This window comes from Calonectris borealis, chromosome 31 (genome assembly GCF_964195595.1).
Source record: "Calonectris borealis chromosome 31, bCalBor7.hap1.2, whole genome shotgun sequence".
In the NCBI taxonomy this organism is placed as follows: domain Eukaryota; kingdom Metazoa; phylum Chordata; class Aves; order Procellariiformes; family Procellariidae; genus Calonectris; species Calonectris borealis.
The window spans coordinates 1186120-1207104 of NC_134342.1; the positions used below are offsets into that span (position 1 = coordinate 1186120).

General features: G+C 71.1%; 2 protein-coding genes across 2 annotated transcripts in view; both read right to left on the minus strand.

Annotated features, from left to right (window-relative positions):
• Positions 1 to 1581: 1581 nt before the first annotated feature.
• On the minus strand, positions 1582 to 7513 carry LOC142073861 (uncharacterized). The gene is made up of 8 exons (XM_075134086.1): positions 7416 to 7513; positions 6450 to 6578; positions 5714 to 5750; positions 5186 to 5266; positions 4507 to 4671; positions 2829 to 2934; positions 1900 to 2114; positions 1582 to 1620 (listed from the first exon to the last, which is right to left on the minus strand). Exons 1-8 carry the CDS (start codon positions 7511 to 7513, stop codon positions 1582 to 1584), a joined length of 870 nt encoding a protein of 289 aa, XP_074990187.1.
• Positions 7514 to 9268: 1755 nt separating this feature from the next.
• The window catches only part of ADGRL1 (adhesion G protein-coupled receptor L1), a 43609-nt gene continuing 31892 nt past the window's right edge, over positions 9269 to 20985 (minus strand). The window contains exons 17-26 of the mRNA XM_075134087.1: positions 19907 to 20127; positions 18812 to 18878; positions 18248 to 18339; positions 17238 to 17406; positions 16555 to 16683; positions 15817 to 15913; positions 14719 to 14847; positions 13864 to 13881; positions 12776 to 13160; positions 9269 to 12616 (exon numbers count right to left, since the gene is read on the minus strand). Coding sequence (XP_074990188.1) covers positions 12538 to 12616; positions 12776 to 13160; positions 13864 to 13881; positions 14719 to 14847; positions 15817 to 15913; positions 16555 to 16683; positions 17238 to 17406; positions 18248 to 18339; positions 18812 to 18878; positions 19907 to 20127 — 1386 coding nt within the window. The 3' untranslated portion in view covers positions 9269 to 12537. The remainder of the gene's footprint in view (positions 12617 to 12775; positions 13161 to 13863; positions 13882 to 14718; positions 14848 to 15816; positions 15914 to 16554; positions 16684 to 17237; positions 17407 to 18247; positions 18340 to 18811; positions 18879 to 19906; positions 20128 to 20985) is intronic.

Consider the following 20985-nt stretch of genomic DNA (forward strand, 5'->3'; position numbering starts at 1 on the left):
AGACCAGCGACACCCCCAGCCCCACCCTCGTCACCACGTCCAGCACCCAGTTTTCCTTGGGGGGGGGGGGGGGGGGGGGGAGGGTGCGACACATCAGACACCCCCCCCCGTGCCTCAGTTTCCCTATAGGGTGACCCAGGTGCCTGGAGGGGGGGGAGGGGCTTGTGGGGGGTGTTATGGGGTGGTCCATGGCCGGGGGGGGGCACAGGAGGGTCCTGGGGGGGTCCCCAGGGCATCCTGGGGGGGTTATTGGGCTCTCAGGGGAGTCCTGGGGGGCACTGGGGGTCTTGTGGGGGTTTGGGGTGACCCGAGGTGGGGGGGGGCACAGGGAGGGTCCTGGGGGGGGTCCCCAGGGCATCCTGGGGGGGTTATTGGGGCTCTCAGGGGAGTCCTGGGGGCACTGGGGGTCTTGTGGGGGTTTGGGGTGACCCGAGGTGGGGGGGGGGGGCACAGGAGGGTCCTGGGGGGTCCCCAGGGCATCCTGGGGGGTTATTGGGGCTCTCAGGGGAGTCCTGGGGGGGCACTGGGGGTCTTGTGGGGTGACCCAAAAGGTGGGGGGAGACCCCAGGAGGGTCCCCGGGGGGGTCCTGGGGTGGGTCCTGGGGGTCCCAGGGGTGCGTTTGGGGTGCCCAGGGCATCCTGGGGGGGTTATTGGGGGTCTCAGGGGAGTCCTGGGGGGGCACTGGGGGTCTTGTGGGGGTTTGGGGTGACCCGAGGTGGGGGGGAGGCACAGGAGGGTCCTGGGGGGGGTCCTGTGGGGGAATTCGGGGGGTCCCAGGGGTGCGTTTGGGGTCCCTGGGGCATCCCGGGGGCGTTATTGGGGGTCTCACGGGGTTTGGGGTGACCTGAGATGGGGAGGGCACAGGAGGGTCCGGGGGGGGTCCTGGGGGGGGATTGGGGGTCTCAGTAGAGCCCTGGGGGCTTCTGGGGGCTTTGGGGGTCCCAGGGGCATCCTGGGGGGATATTGGGGGTCTCAGGGGAGTCCTGGGGGTCCTGTGGGGCTTTGGGGTGACCCAGGAGGTGGGGGGGGGCCCCAGAAGGGTCCCGGGGGGGTCCTGGGGTGGGTCTGGGGGTCCCAGGGGTGCGTTTGGGGTCCCTGGGGTGGGTTGGGGGTCCCTGGGGCATCCTGGGGGGGGTTCTTGGGGGTCGCAGGGGAGGCCGGGGGGGCTCGGGGGGTCCCCGGGGGGGTCCCCACCTCCAGCTCGTGGAAGGCCAGGAGGACGGCGAAGCTGGTGAGGTGGTTGCAGGCGCAGGTGGTGGTGTTGGGGGGGCCCGGGGGGGTCCCGGGCGGGGGGGGCACCTCACGACACCCCGCGGTCGCCCAGAGCTGCTCCTCGGGGTGCCAGAAGGCACAGAGCACCCGGCCCCCCCGCGGGGGTCCTGGGGGGCGCGGGGGTCAGGGGGGGTACGAGGGGGGCCATGTCCGTCCCCCCCCCCCCCACACCCAGGGCTCCCCATAGCTCAGGGGGGGTCCCACCCCCTTTGGGGGTCCCCATTGCCCCGGGGGGGGGCCCAGCACCCAGGGGGGTCCCACTGCCTTTGGGGGTCCCCAGAATCCTCACAGGAGGGTCCCCATTGATCTCAGAGGGGGTCCCCCAGCCTTTGGGGGTCCTCAGCACCCTGGGGGGGGTCCCAACACCCTGGGGGAGGGGGACAGGTCTTCTTTGGGGGTCAATGTCCCCCCAGGTGTCCCCAACCCCTTGGGGGTCCCCAAAACCCCCCATGTCCCCAACCCTTTTTGGGGGTCCCCTGCTCTTTGGGGATCGCCAACCCTCCACTGCCCCCACCCCTATTGGGGGTCCCTGTTCCCCCTGTGTCCCCATCCCCTTTGGGGGGCCCCAACCCCCCCCATAACCCTCCCCTTTGGGCCCCCCCCCCCCCTTGGGCCCCCCCACTCACCGGGGGGGGTGCTCGAAGCGCAGGGTGACTTCGGGGGGGCGGGGGGCCGGGGGTGGGTGACGAAGGCGGTGGCCACGGGGGACAGGACGCGGTAGGAGGGGCGACCCCCGCCTGGGGGGGGGGCAGCTCCCCCACCCCCCCCCACTGCACCTTCCGGGCCCCCTCCAGCACCCGGCCCAGCCCCCGCTGGGACAGCAGGGCCACCAGCGCCTGGCCTGGGGGGGGGGGGGACACGCGCTGGCACCCGGACCCCAGCACGCCCCCCCCAGTGACCCCCCACATCCCCCAGCCCCCCCTCCCCAGTAAACCCCAGCCCCCTCTCCAAAAAAACCCAGGACCCCCCAGTAACACCCCAGTGACCCCCAAGCTCCACCCAGTAACCCCAGCCCCTCCCAGCACCCCCAAGGAACCACGACCCCCCACCCAGACCCAAGGGACACCCAGCACCCCCTCCGTGACCCCCAGAAACTCCCAGGACCCCCTTAAGACCCATGGGACCCCCCCCAGTGACCCTTAGAGACCCCCAGGGACCCCCCCAGCACCCATAGGACCCTCCAGACCCCTTCAGTGACCTCCAGGGACCCCAGCAGCACCCATGGACCCCCAGGACTCCCTTAAGACCCATGGGACCCCCCAACGCCCCTTAAGGACCTTCAGGACCCCCCCCCAAAGACCCATGGGACCCCCCCAGCGACTCCCAGGACCCCCCCAGCCCCCTTGGGGACCCCCAGGGACCCCACCAGCACCCATGGGACCCCCAAGACCCCCCCCCAAGACCCACAGGACGCCCCCAGCCCCCCTTGGGGACCCTCAGGACCCCCCCCAGCCCCCCTCGATGACCCCCAGAACCCCCCCAGCCCCCCTTGAGGACCCCCAGGGACCCCACCAGCACCCATGGGACCCCCAGGACCCCCCCAGCCCCCCCGTACCGGTGTCACTGTCCCCGGCCACCTCCCCGGGGACGTCCAGCTCCACCCCGGGGACCCGCAGGCGCACGGGGCCGGGGGGGGCCCCTGGTGCAGGCCAGGCGCAGGTCTGGGGGGGACAGGGACACGTCACCCCCGCGCAGGGACAGGGACATCCCCAGGGATGGGGACAGGGCCACCAGAAAGGATGGGGACAGTGCCATGCACAGAGACAGTGCCACCCCTAGGGACAGGGACAGTGCCACCCCTGGGGACGGGGCAATGGCACCCCTGGGGACAGGGACAATGGCACCCATGGGGACAGGGACGCTGCCACCCCTGGGGACGGGGACATTGACACCCATGGGGACAGGGACGCTGCCACCCCTGGGCTTGGGGACAATGGCACCCATGGGGACAGGGACAATGGCACCCATGGGGACGGGGACGCTGCCACCCTGGGGACGGGGACATTGACACCCATGGGGACAGGGACGCTGCCACCCCTGGGCTTGGGGACAATGGCACCCATGGGGACAGGGACGCTGCCACCCCTGGGGACAGGGACGCTGCCACCCCTGGGCTTGGGGACAATGGCACCCATGGGGACAGGGACGCTGCCACCCCTGGGGTTGGGGACAATGGCACCCATGGGGACAGGGACGCTGCCACCCCTGGGCTTGGGGACAATGGCACCCATGGGGACAGGGACGCTGCCACTCCTGGGGACGGGACGCTGCCACCCCTGGGGACGGGGACAATGGACCCATGGGGACGGGGACAATGGCACCCCTGGGGTTGGGGACAATGGCACCCATGGGACAGGGACGCTGCCACCCCTGGGCTTGGGGACAATGGCACCCATGGGACAGGGACAATGGCACCCATGGGGACAGGGACGCTGCCACCCCTGGGGACGGGGACAATGGCACCCATGGGGACAGGGACAATGGCACCCATGGGGACGGGGACGCTGCCACCCCTGGGGACGGGGACAATGACACCCATGGGGACAGGGACGCTGCCACCCCTGGGGACGGGGACAATGGCACCCATGGGGACGGGGACAATGGCACCCATGGGGACAGGACGCTGCCACCCCTGGGGATGGGGACGCTGCCACCCCTGGGGCTGGGGACAATGACACCCATGGGGACAGGGACGCTGCCACCCCTGGGGACGGGGACATTGACACCCATGGGGACAGGGACGCTGCCACCCTGGGCTTGGGGACAATGGCACCCATGGGGACAGGGACGCTGCCACCCCTGGGCTTGGGGACAATGGCACCCATGGGGACAGGGACAATGGCACCCCTGGGGTTGGGGACAATGGCACCCATGGGGACAGGGACAATGGCACCCTGGGGTTGGGGACAATGGCACCCATGGGGACAGGGACGCTGCCACCCCTGGGCTTGGGGACAATGGCACCCATGGGGACAGGGACGCTGCCACCCCTGGGCTTGGGGACAATGGCACCCATGGGGACAGGGACGCTGCCACCCTGGGCTTGGGGACATGGCACCCATGGGGACAGGGACGCTGCCACTCCTGGGGACAGGGACGCTGCCACCCCTGGGCTTGGGGACAATGGCACCCATGGGGACAAGGACAGTGCCACCCCTAGGAACAGGGACACCGCCACCTCGGGGGTTGGGGACAGGGGGTGCCGGGGGGGTGCCGGGGGGTGCCGGGGGTACCTGTGCCGTTGGAGGCGATGGCGGTGGCGGTGGCCGCGGGCAGGAGGGCCCCCACCCCCCGCACCAGCCCCTCGGTGGCCGCCAGCAGCGCGGTGGCCCTGAGGTGACGCCGGGAGACGTCCCCGTCCCCCCCCCGAACACCTCGTCCAGGATGGCCAAGAGGTCCTGGGGGGGGGGGCAAAGGGGGGGGTCACCCCCGGCACCCCACCCCCCCCACCTCTGGGACCCCCCAGAGTCCCCCCAAACCTTCCTGGGACCCCCTAAATGCCCCCCAAGCCCCCAGGGACCCCCCAATCCCCCCCCGAGATCTTGGGGATTCCCATGGGACCCCCCACTCGACCTCCCCATTGTCCCAGGGCCCCCCCCTCCGGGCCCCCCAATCTCTGGGACACCGTGGTCCCAGGATCCCCCAAAACCCCCCCGGGACCCCCTAAACGCCCCCAGATCCCCCACCCCCAGACCTCTGGGACCCCCCCAAGCCTCCCCCCAAACCTCCCACGGTCCCAGGACCCCCCAAAGCCCCCCTGGGACCCCTGAAACGCCCCCCAAGGCTCCAGCGACCCCCCCAAACACCCCCCACCCCAGGGACCCCTGAGACCCCCCCAAACCTCCCAGGGCCCTCAAAAGGCCCCCCAGACCCCCACCCCCCCAGCAAGGCCCCCCCCAAGCCCCCCCAGACCTGCAGGATGTGGTGGGGGTCGCCCCCCCCCCGCAGCCGCCCGTAGAGGTGGGTGAGGGTCTCTGCCAGCCCACAGCCGCTCTGGGGGGGCACCGGGATGGGACCGGCCCCCCCAATATCCTGGGGACCCCCCCTGGGGGGGACGTGTCCCCCCTCCATGTCCCCAGGGACCCTCCCAGGTGACACACCCCCCCCCCCCAGGACTTGGGGACCCCCAAAGTGACATATGTCCCCCCCCTCATATCCCCAAAGATCCCTCCAGGACTTGGGGACCCCCCCGATGTCATTTGGGGACCCCCAAAATGACCCATGTCCCCCCCCAATGTCTCCAAGGACCCCCTCAGAATTGGGACTGCCCCCCCCCCGAGGTCTTGGGGACCCCAAAGTGACCTGTGGCCCCCCCCCACATCCCCAATGACCCCCCCAGCCCTTGGAGACCCCCAAAGTGACCTGTGTCCCCCCCCACATCCCCAATGGCCCCCCCCAGGACTTGGGGACCCCCCCACGATTTGGGGGACCCCCCCTCACCTGGTCATCGGAGCAGAGCTTGGGGGCACCGTCACGGCTTGGGGGGGGGGCAGGGAGCAGCGTCAGGCCCCCCCACCCCCCCGCAAGAACCTCGCACGCGCGGGTGCAAGGCCTCGCCCTCGTGCAAAACCCTCGTGCAAAGGGGGGGCCACACCCCCCCCCCCCCCCCCCCCCCCCCCCCCGCGTGGAATCAGCCCTTGCACAAGTGGGGGGGGGAGGGGGGGGCAGCCACAACCACAGGAAACGGGCGGGGCTGGCACTTCCCCTCCCCCCCCGCCGCGTGCGGGCACCCCCCACTTCCTCCTGCCATGGGAACGGGCGGGGGGGGGGGGCACCCCCCAACTTACGGGGCTGGAGTTGGGGGGGGGGGCAGTGGGTTTTGGGGGGGGACCCTGTTGGCCTGGGGGAGGGGGGATGGGGGGGTCGTGGAAAGGTTTTGGGGGGGGGGAGTCAGGGGTGGGGGGGGCATCCCAGGGGTCCTGGGAGGATTTGGGGGTCCCGGGGGGATTGGGGGGTCCCGGGGGGATTTGGGGGGGGGGGTCCCACCAGAGATGATTTGGGGTTTCCGGGAGGTTTGGGGGGATTTGGGGGTCTCAGGGATTGGGGAGCCCCCAGGGAAGTTTTGGCGATTGGAGGGGGCCCCCCCAGGGGGGATTTGGGGGTTTTGGGGGGGGGTGGGAAACCCCTTGGGAGGGGTTTTGGGGTGCGGGGGGGGGGGGGTTTGGGGGTCACTCACCGGCGCAGCCGCGGGCGGGGGCGGGGGCGTAGCCGGGGGCGCAGTGGCACTCGAAGCTCCCGGGGGTGTTGAAGCAGACGGAGCCCCCCCTGCACGGCCCCTCCCCCCCCTCCGCGCACTCGTCCACATCTGGGGGGGGGGAGGGGGCACCGTCAGCAAGGGGACCCCCACCCCACGGGACCCCCCACCCTACGGGGACCCAGGTGTCCGGGGGACCCCCCCACCCCATGGCGGGGGGGGGGGGGGGGCGAATTAGGGCCCCAGAGGGGTGTTGGGGTTTTGGAGGGGGATTTTGGGGTCCCTGGGGGGGGGTGGTGGGATCCCCAGGAGGGTTTTGGGGGTCCCTGACCCACCCAGGGGGTTGGGGGGCCCTTGGGGGGTGCGGGGGGTCCCTGGAGGGGTTGGGGGGGTGCGGGGATGGGGGGGGGGTCAGGGGATCCTGGGGAGTTCAGGGGGTCCTTGGGGGGGTCAGGGGGTCCTGGGGTGGGTCGGGGGGGATTGGGGGTTCCCAGGGGGTTTTGGGGGTTCCTTACCAACACAGTTGAGTGGGGGGGGCTCCGTGGGGGGGTTCCCCGTGGGGGGGTTCCCCGTGGGGGGGACGTGGCGGTACCCCCAGGTTGCAGTAGCAGCTGAACCCCCCCTGGGTGTTGTTGCAGCTCTGGCCGGGGCCGCAGCGGGGGGCTGCTCCAGGCACTCGTTGATGTCTGCGCCGGGGGGGGGGGGTGGGGTCACACATGGCCCCCCCAGACCCTCCCCACGGTGTGGGACCCCCCCAGACCCCTCCCCACAGCGTGGACCCCCCCAGACCCCACCTCACAGCTTGGGACCCCCTCAGACCCCATCCCATGGTGTGGTGTCCCCCCCCCATCACCCACAGGCTCCACATTCCTGACCCCCCCCAACCCCACTGTCCCCCCCCCCCATGTCACCCCCGTGTCCCCCCCCCACCCGTGTCCCCCCCCTCACCGTCGCAGCTCTCGAGGACGGTGGGGGTTGCGGGCCCAGGGGGGGGGCCGGTAGCCGCGGGGGCACCCGCAGTGGGTGTCGTTGAGGCAAAAAGCCATCGGGCAATCGGTGCAGGGCGTCAAGGCTGGGGGGGCACGGCCAGACCTGTCCCCCCTGCCCCCCAAACCCCCCCCCAGCCCCCCAACCCCCCCCCCGGCCCCCCCAAACCCCCCCAATCCCCCCTAAAGCTCTACCCCCCCCCCGACCCCCTATAACCCCCCCATAATCCCCCCCAGGGGCACCTCTGGCCCCTCAGCAGCCCCCATGGAGCCCCCCAAATCCCTCCTCCCCCCATAGCACCCCAATAACCAGCCCCCCCCCCAAACACCCCCCCCAGCCCCCCCAATTGTCAGCCCCACTGAGCCCCCAGACCCCTTCGAGCCTCTCAGGCTCCCCCCCAGCCCCCCAATTAGCCCCCCACCCCCCAACCCACACCCAGAGCCCCCCAAATACCCCCTCGAGTCCCCCCAAAAACCTCCAGCCCCCAAACACCTCCCAGCCCCCCTCAAGCCCCCCCCAATTCCCCCTGAAGCCCCCAAATCCCCCCCAGAGTCCCTAAGAGCCCCCCAAAGACCCCCAGAGCCCCCCCAATCCCCAGCCCCCCCCGAGCCCCCCGCCCCCCCAAACTCACCCCCGAGGGCAGCCTGGGGCAGGGCGCTCAGCACCAGGCAGAGCCCTGCGGCAAAGGGGGGGTTAAATGGGGGGGGGGGGGGGCCTTGGGACCCCCCCAGGGTCCTTCTGAACCCCCCAGTCCAAACTGGGACACACTGGGAGGGCACTGGGAGACGCCCCCCCCCAATATGGCACTAAGGGCCCTGAAATACACTGGGGGGGCACGGGGGGGAGAGCACGGGGGGGGCACGGGGGGGTCCCCCGGGGTGTGTGTGTCCCCCCCCCACGCGTGTTGTGACAACACGGGGATGTCGCCAGGCACCCACGGGTGACCCCCCCCCCCCCGCACCCGCTTCCGTCTGACCCACGTGGGGGCACCGGGGGGGGACCCAGCGTCCGGGCACCCCAAATTTCCCCCCCCCTCCCCGGGGGAGTGCGCGGCCTCAGGGACCCCCCAAAACTTATGGGCAGAACACGCTCCCCCCCGCCCCGTCCCGTGCCACTACTCCCAGTAACCCGGGGGCACTGGGAGCGCGGGAGCTACTGGGTGTGGCCGCCCCCCCCCACCCCCCCCCGGAGGGGACCCAGGCGTCCGGGGGGAGGGGGAGGCGGGCCCGGGGGGGGGGGGAGGGGGGTTGAGGCCCGGGGGGGTGGGGGGGTTTGGGGGGGTGGGGGGGGGGGCCCCGGGTCTCACCGACGCGCCCTGCGGGTCCCATCGCGGCGGCTGCGGTGGCTGCGGCGGGGCCGGGGGGGGCTTTATAGCCTCGGGGGGCGGGGCCGCGGGGCGGGGCCTGCGGAGGGGGCGTGGTCCGGGGTACCTGAGACCACCCCCATCCCGGAGGGGCGTGGCTAGGAGAGGGGCGCGCGGTCGGAGCCCGCAAGGTGAAGCGAGACCCCCGCCCCGTCCCCGAGGGCGTGGCCACGGGAGGGGCGTGGCCACGGGAGGGGCGAGGCTCCGCCCCGGGGCGGGGTCAGAGCACCGAGGGGTGCAGGACGCGCCCCCCCAGCAGGACCCCGGCCCCCCCAGACCCCCTTGTGCCCCCCCCCCCGGCACCCCCTGGGCCAGGGCACCCCTGTCCCCCCCAGCCCCCCTAAATACCCCCCAGGGTCCCCTGTGTCCCCTCCAGGTCCCCCCCAGGATCCCGTGTGTCCCCCCAGGACCCCCCGTCCCCCCCCAGACAGAGGTGGTGCTCCGACCCCACTCCAAGAACTGGTGTCACCTTTATTGGTTCCCGTCCGCGACCGTCCCCATGGTGGCCCTGACCCCGTGGTGGCCCTGACCGTCCCCATGGTGGCCCTGACCCCGTGGTGGCCCTGGCCGTCCCCATGGTGGCCATGACCGTCCCCATGGTGACCTTGACCCTGTGGTGGCCATGACCATCCCTGTGGTAGCCCTGACCCCGTGGTGGCCTTGACCCCATGGTGGCCTTGACCCCATGGTGGCCCTGATCCCGTGGTGGCCCTGATCATCCCTGTGGTAGCCCTGACCCCGTGGTGGCCCTGGCCATCCCTGTGGTGGCCGTGGCCCTGCTAGTGGCCGTCCCCTTGAAGACCACCCATGGTGGCCCTGGTTGTGGCCCTGCTCATCTCCCCAGTGGCCTTGGCCACCCCTGTGGTGACCCTGGTGGCCTTGGCTGTCCCCACGGTGGCCCTGGCCACTCCCTCTGTAGCCTTGGCGGCCCTGGGTGTCCTCTGCTCCCTTTGGTGGCCCTGGCAGTAGCCCACCTCCATGGTGGCCCTCGCTGCCCCTGTGGTGGCCTTGGTGGCCCCAGCGGTGCCCATGACTGTCCCTGTGGTGGTCCTTACCAGGCTCTTGGTGGCCCTGGCTGTCCTCTGGTCCCTTTGGTGGCCCTGGCAGTAGCCTTGGCCACCTCTGCAGTGGCCATGGTGGCCCCAGCAGTGGCTATTTCTGTGGTGGCCTTGGTGGTGGCTGTCCCTGTGATGTTCTCTCATGGTGGCCATCCCTGTGGTGGCCCTGGCTGTCCCTGTGGTGGCCATGGTGGCCCTGGCCGTCCCTTTGATGGTCCTGACAGTGGCCCTGGCCACCTCCATGGTGGCCCTGGCTGTCTCTGCAGTGGCCTTGGTGGTAGCTGTCCCTGTGGTGGCCCTGGCTGTCCCCATGATAGCCTTGGTGGCCTCATGGTGGCCCTGGCCACCCCTTTGATGGTCCTGACAGTGGCCTTGCCCACCTCCACGGTGACCCCAGCAGTGGCCGTCCCTGTGATGGCCGCCCCTATGGTGTCCCTAGGTGGTGGCCATCCCCGTGGTGGCCCTGGTGGCCCCATGGTGGCCTGCGGTGGCCCCCTGGTGACCCCTAGTGGCCCTGGTGGCCTCATGGTGACCATGGTGGCCCCGTGGCGGCTCTTGGTGGCCCCTGTTGACCCTGGTGGCCCCCTGGTGGCTCCTGGTGACCCTTGGTGGCCCCCTGCTGGCCCTGGTGGCCCATGGTAGCCCCGTGTCCCCTCCGGTTCCTCCTCCGGTTTCGTTGGTTTGACGCACTCGACCCAAAGTTGGTTTGGCAGAATTGGGGGGGGGGGGGGGAGGGAGGGGAAGGGGCCCCCCCAAACCCGGGGGGGGGGAGGGGGGACCCCAAGATCCAAGGGGGAGGGGGAGGAATTCCCCTTCCCCTCCCCCCCCCCAAAATTTGGGGGTCCCCAAGTGGCCGGTGGGTTGTGGGGTGCCCCCCCGCACTAAGGGGAAGGGGGGGGAGAAGGGGCACCCCAAAACCTGGGGAGGGCTCGAACCCCATGTGCCCCCCCCGACCGGGAGCTTGGGGGGGTCCCCAAAACCTGGGGGGTCCCCAAAATCTGGGGGTCCCTAAATACTGGGGGGTCCCCAAGCCCTGGGGTGGTCCTCAATACCCTGGGGGTCCCCAAAATATGGGGGATCCCCAAAATATGGGGGACCCGGAATATTGGGGGGGTCCCCCAAGTTCTGGGGGGGGTCCCCAGACCCTGAGGGTGGTCCCCAAGCCCTGGGGGGGTCCCCCCAAACCCTGGGGGGGAGGTCTCCAGACCCCAGGGGGGTCCCCAAAACTCGGCGGGGTTCCCCAGATCCCAGAGGGGATCCCCAAGCCCTGGGGAGGTCCCCAAAATATGGGGAGCACCCCTAAATACTGGGGGGAGTGTCCCAAATTCTGAGGGGGGGGCCCCAGACCCAGGGGGTGGGTTCCCCGACTCTGGGGGGGTCCCCAAAACTCAGGGGGGGATTCTCCAGACCCCAGGGGGGGTCCCCAAGCCCTGGGGGGGGGGGTCCTCACCCCTTCACCCCCCCCCGCATTTTTGGGGGTCATTCCCGGGGGGGGTCCCCCCCATCCCTATGTACAGCGCGGCGAGGCCCCCCCAAACTGGGGGGGGGGGGGGGGGCAGCGCTTGTGCTTCCGGGGGGGGGCCCCGCTGGGATGGGGGGGACCCCCGGGGGGGTAGTTTGGGGGGGCCCCCCCCGTGCCTCAGTTTCCCCGGGGGGCTGGTCCATTTACATCTATATTACAAGGAAAATGTGTCTCTTTTTTGGGGGGTGGGGTGGGTTTTTTTGGCAACAAAAGTGTCGGCCGGGGGGGGTCCCCAGTTTTTGGGGGGGCCCCTCAGTTTAGGGGGTGTTCAGCCCCCACCCCCCTCACCCCGGCTCGCTGCTGCCAAGGACACGGGGGCCCCCCCGGATGGCTTTTGGTGGGGGCCCCCCCCCAAAGTGGGGCTGTCGGACCCCCAGCTCCAGCGTGGCCCCCCCCCCCAAATGCCCCCACTCGGGGGGAGCCCCCCCATGTCCAGGGTGGGGGGCACGAGGACCCCCCCCCCCCCGCCATGTCCGGGGTTGGGGGGGGGGGGCACGAGGACCCTCGTGTCAACACGGGGGGGCACGAGGGGCCCATGTCCAGCTGGGGGAGGGCAGCGAGGTGCCCTCGTGCGAGGCTGCGTCCTCGTGCAAGGCCGGGTCCTCGTGCAAGGCCGGGGTGACGCGTGAGGGCAGGTCCTCGTGCGACGCCAGGTTCCCGTGCGAGGCCGAGTCCCCGTGCGAGGCCGGCTCCTCGTGCAAAGCTGGGTCTCCGGGTGAGGCTGGGCCCTCGTGCGAGGCCGGCTCCTCGTGCAACGCTCGGTCTCCAGATGAGGCTGGGCGCTCGTGCGAAGCCTGGTCCCCGTGCGAGGCCGAGTCCCCGTGCGAGGTGAGGACGACGTGCGAGGCTGGGTCCTCGTGTGAAGTGAGGCCCCCGTGCGAGACTGGCCTCCGGTGCAAAGCCAAACCCTCGTGCGAAGCCAGATCCTCGTGCGAGTCTGGATCCTCGTGCGAGGCCGGCTCCTCGTGCGAGTCTGGATCCTCGTGCGAGGCCGGCTCCTCGTGCGAGGCCGGCTCTTTGCTTGAGGCTGGGTCCTCGTGCAAGGCTGGATCCTTGTGCAAGGCCGGCCCCCCCCACGAGGCGGGATCCTCGTGCGAGGCGGGATCCTCGTGCGAGGCCGGCCCCTCGTGCGAGGCCGGCTCAGAGGCTGGTGACCAGCTGCATCTGCCCGTCGGGCTCGGCCCCCCCCGACCCCTCGACCCCCCCAAAGGCCTCGGGGCTGTGGCGGCGGGCGGGGGGGGGCACCCGGGGGGGCCCCCCCAGATAAGGGGGTGCGGGGGGGGGCACCTCGGGGCTGCTGTCGGGATAGACCGAGTCCCGAGGAGGGGGGGGAGCGGGCGGGGGGGGGTGACGGGGATCCCGGGGGGGTTCGGGGGGGGGTCCCAGCCCCCCTTGGGCTCGCGTCAACTCTTGGTAGAGGAGTCCCAGCTCGGGGGCGCCGGGGGGGGGCTCGGCGGGGGGTGGGGGGGGCGGGGGGGGGGCACCGTGCGAGGAAGCCCCCCCCCCGTGCGAGGAAGCCCCCCCCCCGTGCGAGGCGGCCGCCCGCAGGTTGTTGTGCACCAGCTCGGAGATGATCATCTTCTCCAGGGCGGCGGGATCGGGGGGGCCGCGGCGGCTCTCGGGGGGGCCCCCCCCGCTCCCCGGCCCGCCCCCCCCCCGCCCCCCCCCGCCCTCGGCCCCCCCCCGCAGGCTGTAGCTGTTGTTGAAGTTGCCGTTGAGGGGAAGAGGCTCCGGCGGGTCGCGGGGGCCGCCCGGGGGGGGCTCTGCGGGGAGGGGGGGGTCAGCGGCATCATTTTGGGGGGGGGGGAGCAGGAGGGGCACGGGGGGAGCACAACAGTGGGGGGGGGGGGAGGGGGCACAAGGGGAGCGGGGGGGGCGGGAGAGCACAACAGTGGGGGGGTGGGTGGGGGGCAAGGGGGCATAAGGAGAGTGGGGGGGCCCGGGGGGGCGTGGGGAGGGCACGGGAGTGGGGGGGCATGTGGGGGGGGAGGGGGCACAAGGGGTGTGGGGGGGCATGGGGGGGTGTGGGGCACGGGGGGGCACAAGGGAAGTGGGGAGGCCCAGGGGGGCACAAGGCGGGGGGGGCAGGTGGGGGGCGAGGGGGCACAAGGGGAGTGGGGGGACACGGGGGGGGCACAAGGGTGGGGGGGATGGAGGGCGCAAGGGGGCACAGAGGGACTCAGAGGGGGGGCATGAGGAAGTGGGGGGGCACGAGTGGACTGGGGGGGCACAAGGGGGGCCGTGGGGCACGGGGGGGCACGAGAGGATGTGGGGGATGTGGGGGGAAAGGGGGCACAGGGGGACTTGGGGGGGCAAAAGGAAGTGGGGGGGCACGAGTGGACTGGGGGGCACAGGGAAGTGGGGGGTGTGGGGGGTGCAGGGGCTGGGGGGCATTGGGGGGGCGGGGGGGACACGGGGGGGGACAGGAGGGGACACGGGGGACACACACGGGGGGGGGGCACTTACTGGTCTCGCGGAAGCTCCCTGGGGACAGAGGCAGCAGTTAGGGGGGGACCATGACCCCCCCAGCCCCCCATAACCCCCCCATGGCCCCCCCAAGCCTCCCCAGCCCCCTCATAACCCCCCCCAGCCCCTGAGGTGGGGGGGTTTGGGGTGATTTGGGGGATGGGGGGGGCTATTTGGGGTACTGGGGGGCTCCTCTCCCCGTACCCACCCTGGGGGGTGAAAGTGGGGGGGATATGGGAGGCACGGGGAGGTTTGGGGGGGTCCGTACCCCTATATGTCCCTGGGGAGGTGAAGGTGGGGGGCACTTTGGGGGTGCAGGGGGTGTTTGGGGGTGCACCCCACCCCAGTACCAAACTGGGGAGTTGAAGGTGGGGGGGTGGGGCTATGGATGAGCATGGGGGGGTCCAGGGGGTGTTTGGGGGTGTGGGGAGAGTTTGGGGGGGTCAGACCCCCCCCAAACCCATGTGGGGAGCTGAAATTGGGGGGTACCATGGGGGGTGTGGGCCAGGACCCCCCCAAACACTGCCCGTACCCACCTGAACAGGGGTGTGGGGAGCTATGGGGGGATGTGGGGGGTCCCAGGGGGTTTGTGGGGGTGCGGAGGGGAATTCGGGGGCGCCGTGCCCCCTCATACCCACCTGGGGAGCTGAAATTGGGGGGCACATGGGAGGGAGACCGGGGTGTACAGGGCCAGGACCCCCCCCCCCCCCAAACACCCCCCATACCTACCTGGGGAGTTGAAGGAGGGGATGTGGGGCTATGGGGGGGGGGTCCCAGAGCTTTAGGGGGGGTCCTGGGGATTTGGGGGGGGGGGTTCCGGGGAGTTTGGGGGGCCCAGGCCCCCCCCGTACCCACCTGGGGAGGTGAAGGCGGGGGGCGAGGCGGGGGCGAAGCCCACCGACTCGGCGATGAGGGTGTTGTAGGGGCTGGACCCCCCCCGCGGCTGCAGCACCGGGTTGGGCAGCAGGTGGTTCCCCATCGTCCCTGCGGGAAGGGGGGGGTCAGCACCCACCGCGGGGGGGTCCCAGGGGGGCCTGGGGGTGTCCTAGAGGGGTCTCAGGGGGTCCCAAAGATGTCCCGAAGGGGTTTGAGCGGGGTCTGGGGGGATCCCAGGGGGTCCCAGATGGGGTTTCAAGGCGTCCTGGGGGGTCCTGAGGGTCTGGGGCGGTCCCAGGGCTGTCCCAGGTGGTCTTGGGGGTCCCAGGGGGGCTTGGGGGTCCCGGGGGGGGTCCTAGAGGGGTCTCAGGGGGTCCCAAAGATGTCCCGGAGGAGTTTGAGCGGGGTCTGGGGGATCCTAGGTTTTCCCAGATGGGGTTTCAGGGCGTCCTGGGGGGTCCCGAGGGTCTGGGGGGGTCCCAGAGGGGTCCCAGGTGGTCTTGGGGGTCCCAGGGGGGTCTGGGGGTCCCGGGGGGGGTCCTAGAGGGGTCTCAGGGGGTCCCACAGGTGTTCCGGAGGGGTTTGAGGGGGGCCTGGGGGATCCCAGGGGGTCCCAGGTGGGGTTTCAGGGCGTCCTGGGGATCCCGAGGGTCTGGGGGGGTCCCAGGTGGGGTCTCAGGGGGCCCTGGGGGGTCCCAGGGGGTCCTGGGGGGTTCCTGGAGGGTCCCAGAGGAGGTTCTGGGGGTCTCGCTTCAGGCTGGGGGGGCTCCAGGGGAATCCAAGGGGTGTCTTGGTTGGGGGGTCCCAGGGTTTCACCTGGGTTAAGGGTGGGGGTCCCAGGTGGTCCCGAGGGGTCTGGGGGGTCCCAGGTGGGGTCCCAGGGGGTCCTGAGAGTGGTGCTGGGGGTCCCACCCCAGTTAAGGGCAGGGACGGGGGTCCTGGCGTGGGGTCTCACCTGGGTTGAAGGTGGGGGTCCCGGGGGTCCCCAGGGGGGTCCTGGGGGTCTCACCTGGGTTGAGGGTGGGGGTCCCGGGGGTCTCACTTGGGTTGAGGGTGGGGGTCCCCAGGGGGTCTCACCTCGGTTGAGGGTGGGGGTGCTGTTCAGGTCCCCCGCCATGAAGCTGGACTCCGTCTGCTTCCGCACGGTATCGTTCCACATCCTCCGGATCCGGCTCTGGGGATGGGGCGTGGCTGGGACCCCCAGGACCCCCCCGGGGACCCCCCACCCCAGGGGCACCCCTAGGGGATCCATCCCCTACCAGGGACCCCCCCACTCTGGGGTTCCCGTCGCCCCCGGGGTCCTGGCAGCCCCCGGTGACTCCCCAAGCCCCATCACCATTGGGGACCCCCCGCCCCTCCTGGGGACCCCCACCCTGTCACCTCCCAGCCCCCACCCTGGACACCCTAAGGGCCAGCCCACAATGGGTGGGGGGCACCCAGAGACCCAGGACCCCCCACCCTTATGTACCCCCCCTCAAAGCCCCTACGTCCGTCATCCGCACCCCAGGGCAGTGTCACCAATGGGGGGGTCTGGGGCACTGAGGGGGGGTCTGGGGGTGCCAAGGAGGGGTGCAGGGGGGTGCGGGGGTGCCATAAGAGGGTCTGGGGTGCTGAGGGGGATCTGGGGGTGCTGTGGGGGGTGTGTGGGGGTCTGGGGGTGCTGGGGGGGGGTCTGGAGCACTGAGGGGGGTTTGGGGGGGATCTGGGTGCCATGGAGGGGTGCGGGGGGGTGTGGGGGTGCCATAAGAGGGTCTGGGGTGCTGAGGGGGATCTGGGGGTGCTGGGGGGGGTGTGGGGGTGCAGGGGGGGTCCCACCTGGGTGCCGGTGTAGTAGCGGGTGTTGGTGCGGATGGCCGAGGTCTTGAGGGCGCCCAGGGTGGTGCCGGGGGGGCTGCGCAGGCAGCAGGATGTGTGCCGCAGGCACTTGCTCAGCTCCCGGTGCACCTGGGGGGGGTGCGGGGGCGGTGAGGGGGGGGCAGCACTCCGGGGACCCCCTCTTTGGGGACCTCCCCCACCCTAGGGACACTTCCATAGGGGACAGTCCACCCTGGGGACCCCAACTCCTGGAGGAGTGCTCTCTCACCCCGGGGTCCCCCAACCCTGGGACCCCCCCACCCAGCACCCCCCCATTCCCCTGAGACCTCCCCAACCAGTGCACCCCCCACCCAAGGCCCCCCATATCCCTGGGGCCCCCCACCCCGAGATGCCCCCACCCACTCTGAGCCCCCTGCCCCATGTACCTCCACCTTGGGGTGCCCCCCAGGGTGCCTCCATCCCCAGCTGCCCCCCCCCGGTGCTCCCCAAGGTGCCCCCCCACCCCTGGGTGCCCCCGCAAGGTGCCCCCCCCCCATTTTTTTCCAGAGGACTCAGAGGAAGATGAAGGTGCCCCACGCCAACCCCCTGCCCGACGCCATCACGTTTGGGTGCCCCTCAGTGTGCCCCCCCACCCTTGGGTGCCCCCCCAGGGTGCCCCCCCCACCCCTGGGTGCCCCCCCCACCTTTTTCTGGAGGGCGCAGTGGAAGACGAAGATGAAGGTGCCCTGCAGGGCGTTGCAGGCGGTGAAGAGCGAGGCCGTCAGCACCGACTCCCGGGTGACGAAGAGGAGGCCGAAGGCCCAGGTCAGCCCCAACAGCAGCAGCAGCGCAATGGCCCCCAGCGCCCACGACCTGGGGAGGGGGAACCGGGGGGGGTCAGAGAGCCCCAGAACCCACAATTTGGGGGGCATGGTGGGGTTGGGGGCACGGTGGGGTCAGGGACCCCCAGCACCCATAATCTGGGGGGCACAGGGAGTCAGGGACCACCAGCACCCATGACCTGGAGGGCACAGGGGGCCAAGGACCCCCAGAACCCACGATCTGGGGAAGAACAGGGGCACAGGGACCCCCAGCACCCATGATCTGGGGCACATCAGGGGCACAGGGACCCCCAGCACCCATGATCTGGGGCACATCAGGGGCACAGGGACCCCCAGCACCCATGATCTGGGGCACATCAGGGGCACAGGGACCACCAGCACCCATGATCTGGGGGGCATGAGGGGTCAGGGACCCCCAGCACTGATGACTTGGGGGGTACAGGGACTTGGGGGGGCACAGGGACCCCCAGCACCCACAATCTGGGGGGTCACAGGGGTCAGGGACTGCCAGCACTCATGACCTGGGGTCACAGGGGCTTAAGGGGGCACAGGGACCCCCAGCACCTGTGAATTGGGGGGCACAGTGGGTCAGGGACCCCCAGCACCCCTAATCTGGGGGGCCACAGGGTTTGGGGGAGCTGGGAGGGTCTTGACCCCATGTTTTGGGGTCCCACGGGGATCTCTCCCCATTCCTGGGTGCAGTTTTGTGCCACCGGTGTGGGTTTTGGGGTGTCTGTCCCTGTTTTGGGGCCTCATGGGGGGGGGGGTGTCCCAGTTTTGGGGACCCTTCCTCATTTGGGGGGGCACGTCCTGGAGTCTCTTTTTGGGGTCTCAGTTTTGGGCCCCCCCCCCCCCCCATTTTGGGGTCTCACTTGATGCTGTCGAGGCGGCTGGAGTCGGGCTTGAGGGCGGCGGAGCTGCGCACCATCTTGTGCAGCGTCACCAGCAGGAACACCAGCGTCACCTGCGGGGATGGCCCTCAGCACCCCACGCCACCCCACGGCAGCACCCCCAGCCCCATGGCGTGACCCCCGGCACCCGCAGCCCCATGGTGGGACCCCCAGCCTCCCCTCCTACCCCAGCACCCTCCATGGGGTACCCCACAGCACCCACTACCCCATGGTGGGACCCACAGCACGGCCTGCAGAACCCATGGCGGGACCCCCTGAGCACCCATCGCCTCACAGCGGGGACCCCCCAGCACCCATTACCACTTGGTGGGACCCCCAGCACTCACTGCCCCTTGGAGGGACCCACCCCCAGCACCCATCGCCCTGCAGCAGGACCCTCCAACGCCCATTACCACTTGGTGGAACCCTCAGCACCCATTGCCCCACAGTGGGACCCCACGGTGGGATCCCCCAGGACCCCCCACCCTCTCGGAAGGACCCCCAGCACCCACTACCCCTCGGTGGGACCCCCGGGCCCCCCCTGACCAGGATGACGAAGGCCACGGGGCCGATGAAGCTCCAGATGAAGTAATTGTCCACACGCAGCCAGCACCTGGGGGTGGGCGGGGTGTCAGGGAGCCACGCCCCTCCCTGGGGAGGCCACACCCCCAGACCAGGCCCCACCCATGCATCACAGGCCCTGCCCTAAGGGCTGAGGTCCTGCCCCCAGGGCTCAGACTCCGCCCCCACAGGCCAGGCCCCACCCCCAAGGCTGAGGTTCCACCCCAGGGAACAAACCCCGCCTCCAGGGCTCAGGCCCCACCTCCAGGGGCCAGCCCCCGCCCCCAAGTCCCCAAGCCCCACCCCCTCACCATTGTCAAGAGCAGCAGCCACAACAACAACAGCAGGGAAAGCCCCGCCCCTATGGCTCAGACTCCACCCCTAGCACTCAGGCCCCGCCCCCCCAGGCCCCCATTGACTCCTGGCCCACAGCAGCGCCCACAGCTGCCATGACAGCAGGGAGAGCTCCGCCCCTATAGCTCAGGCCCTGCCCACACAGTTCAGGCCCCGCCCACATGGCTCAGGCCCTCATTCACACCTGGTCAATACCAGAGCAGCCATGGCCACCATGACAATGGGGAAAGCCACGCCCCTATGGCTCAGGCTCCACCCCTATGGCTCAGACCCTACCCCCAGGGTTCAGGCCCCACCCCCAGAGCCTAGGCCCCGCCCCTAAGGGCCCCCATTCACGCCTGGTCAGTACCACAGCACCACCCATGGCCCCCATGACAATGGGGAAAGCCCCGCCCCTATGGCCCAGGCCCCTCCCCCAGGGTTCTGGCCCCACCCCTAAGGGCCCCCATTCACATCTGGTCACTACCACATTACCACCCACGGCCACCATGACAATGAGGAAAGCTCCGCCCCTATGGCCCAGGCCCCACCCCCCAGGGTTCTGGCCCTGCCCCCCGAGCCCATGCCCCACCCCCAAGACTCAGACCCCGCCCCCAGACCCCCCCCCCCCCATTCCCACTTGGTCAGTGCCCACAGCACGAGACTCACAATCACAACAGCGGGGAAAGCCCCGCCTCCAGGGCTCAAGCCCCACCCCCTAGCACTCAGGCCCCGCCCCCCCCTTACGCCTGGTCGGTGCCGTAGCTGCGGTGGTCGATGGCGGCGGCCACGGCCACCACGACGGCGGGGAAGCAGTAGCCGCCGGCGTAGTAGTACTTGCGGCGGGAGAGGTCGCTCTCGAAGACCTCGAGCAGCAGCAGGTAGAGGTGGACGCCCTCCAGGCACAGCCAGGAGAAGGACGCCAGGAAGAAGTAGTGCAGCAGCCCCGCGAAGATGGGACAGGCCACCTGTGGGGACGGGGACATGGCGGTGGGGATGGGGACATGGCGGTGGGGAGGGGGACATCGCGGTGGGGAGGGGATGGGGAGGGGACCCTGCGATGATGGGGGAGGACACATGTGGGGATGGGGACATGGCGGTGGGGACAGGGACATCGCGGTGGGGACGGGGACATTATGGTGGGGATGGGATGGGGAGGGGAGCTTGCAATGATGGGGGAGGACACCAGCGAGGATGGGGACATGGCAGTGGGGACGGGGACACGGCGGTGGGGACGGGATGGGGAGGGGACCCCGCGATGATGGGGGAGGACACATGTGGGGATGGGGACATGGCGGTGGGGACAGGGACATCGCGGTGGGGACGGGGACATTATGGTGGGGACGGGATGGGGAGGGGAGCTTGCGATGATGGGGGAGGACACCAGCGAGGATGGGGACATGGCAGTGGGGACGGGGACACGGCGGTGGGGACGGGATGGGGAGGGGACCCCACGATGATGGGGGAGGACAGGTGCGGGGATCGGGACATTGTGGTGGGGACAGGGACATCATGGTGGGGACGGGATGGGGAGGGGACCCTGTGATGATGGGGGAGGACACGTGTGGGGATGGGGACATCGCGGTGGGGATGGGGACATCATGATGGGGACGGGATGGGGAGGGGACCCCGCGATGATGAGGGAGGACACCCACGGGGACAGGGACACCATGGGACGGGGAGGGGGGGGACAGGATGGGGACAGGGACACAGTGGGGACAGAGAGGGGACAGCGAGAGGGGACCCCACAAAGATGGGGGAGGCCACCTGCGGGGACTGGGGTCCTTCGGGTGCTGTTGATGCCCCTGGGGGGCACTGGGGGGTCC